The sequence below is a fragment of the Nestor notabilis genome, unplaced genomic scaffold (genome assembly GCF_000696875.1).
Source record: "Nestor notabilis isolate BGI_N333 unplaced genomic scaffold, ASM69687v1 scaffold10431, whole genome shotgun sequence".
NCBI classification, from domain to species: domain Eukaryota; kingdom Metazoa; phylum Chordata; class Aves; order Psittaciformes; family Psittacidae; genus Nestor; species Nestor notabilis.
The window spans coordinates 29883-31458 of record NW_009915295.1 but is presented as its reverse complement, the minus strand read 5'-3'; the positions used below and the strand labels follow the sequence as shown (position 1 = coordinate 31458).

General features: G+C 64.3%; 1 protein-coding gene across 1 annotated transcript in view; it reads right to left on the bottom strand.

Annotated features, from left to right (window-relative positions):
* Positions 1-319: 319 nt before the first annotated feature.
* Positions 320-1576, bottom strand: part of SBF1 (SET binding factor 1) — a gene marked incomplete at both ends in the record, with an annotated part of 28334 nt that continues 27077 nt past the window's right edge. Inside the window, 2 exons of the mRNA XM_010024080.1 lie at positions 320-412; positions 1336-1467. Of these exons, the coding sequence (XP_010022382.1) occupies positions 320-412; positions 1336-1467 (225 nt within the window). The remainder of the gene's footprint in view (positions 413-1335; positions 1468-1576) is intronic.

The window sequence follows — 1576 nt, the reverse complement described above, 5'->3', positions numbered from 1 at the left end:
CCGACACGCACTTTGGGGTGGACAGGGTGATGACTTTAGCTCGGTGACCGAGCCCTGGCAGCACAGGACAAAGCGACTCAGCGAGGGCACCCAGCAAGGGGGACCCACGCTGCCTGGACACGGGGCACCCCGGGACCCCGGGCGCAGCAGCTGCAGCGGTGATGAGGATGAAGGAGATGATGGCTCCAGGGTGCTCAGCAGGTCCCTCCCTCCCTCCCTGCAGCTCAGAGCTCGGGGGTGAAGCATCTACTCTACACCACTGCCCGAGGTGGGGCCTGTGTGAGGCCCCGGAGGCAGCGATTCCCTCACACGTCCTCACCTCCACGGCTAATAGAACCAGGCCCATCGTCCTTCCCTCCCATCACCTGCTTCATGAGCGATCCCAGCTTAGGCTGCCTCTTGTCGGAGTGATCTGTAGCACCAACAGAACATCAGCTCTTGGCCTCCTTGGGCTGCTCCGGGGTTCTCCCACCTCACCCTCCCAGCACTGCTCGGGGAAGGGACCAGGGGAAGCAGCACAAGCAGGCACGCCAGGGCCGGGACCAGGAGCCCAGCATGCAGGGACACCTTCCAGCAGGAGCCACACCACAGCACCCGCTGCAGCAGCACAAAAGGGGGTTCAATCCTCCTGCAGCTCTGCTTCGCATTGGGGGTCACCCAGGCACTGCCACAGCCCTGCAGCACCTGCTCTGAGCTCCATCACCACTGTGCCAGGTCACTCCTGTCACCCCACCGCTGGCCTGACCCCCCTCCTTCAGCCACAGCTCTGGGCATGTCCCCCATGCCAGGAGGGGCTTTTGGCACACCCTGTCTCGCCAGGCTGTAGGGAGCCCCTGGCTGGTTCCCCCAAGGTCCCTCTGGCCCCTGGTGAGCTCTGCAGCAGTGATGGGGTGGAATGGTTGGGACAGAGAATGAATGACACTGGAGTGGGACAATGATGGCAGCTCTGCCGCAGCTGGAATGGGCAGGATGCTCAGAGAGTAAAGGAGGCAGAGACTTACCGAGGCTTCCCATGACAGCATCGGGTGCCGACGGTGCTGAGAGCTCAGCTGGCAGGGTCTGTCCCCACCAGGTCCTCAGTGAGCAGCCAGATACAGTGCTCACAGGTCCCAGGCCACTGGGGTTCCCAAAACCCACCCCAACCCCAGCCACAGAGACCCAGCTGGAGCCAGGAGCTCTGGAGCAGCCTCTGCTGCCTCCTCTGAGGTGGGACATGGGGCCCAGCAGCTCACCCGGTGCCCAGGCTGTGGGATGGACACCACGACCCACGGCTGCAGCTCTGGGGCACAAGCACGACCCCTCCTGTGTCCCTGTCCCTGAGCTCCTCACCTGAGCTGCTCATGTGCGCCGAGGTGAAGCCGCTGAGTGTGTTGCGCCCGCTGGCGTCGGCGTAGTGTGGCATGGAGTTAATGACAGCCTGCAGGTACTTCTCCTGCTCCAGGCTGGTGGAGTCTGCCTGCGAGGGGCCTGGGGGAGAGGCACCAGCACCACTGTGAGACACGGGGAGGGCTCTGCAGCACGGCCCCAGCACGGGCAATGCCCTGGGTGTGGAGGGGACAGAGGGGACAAAGGGGAC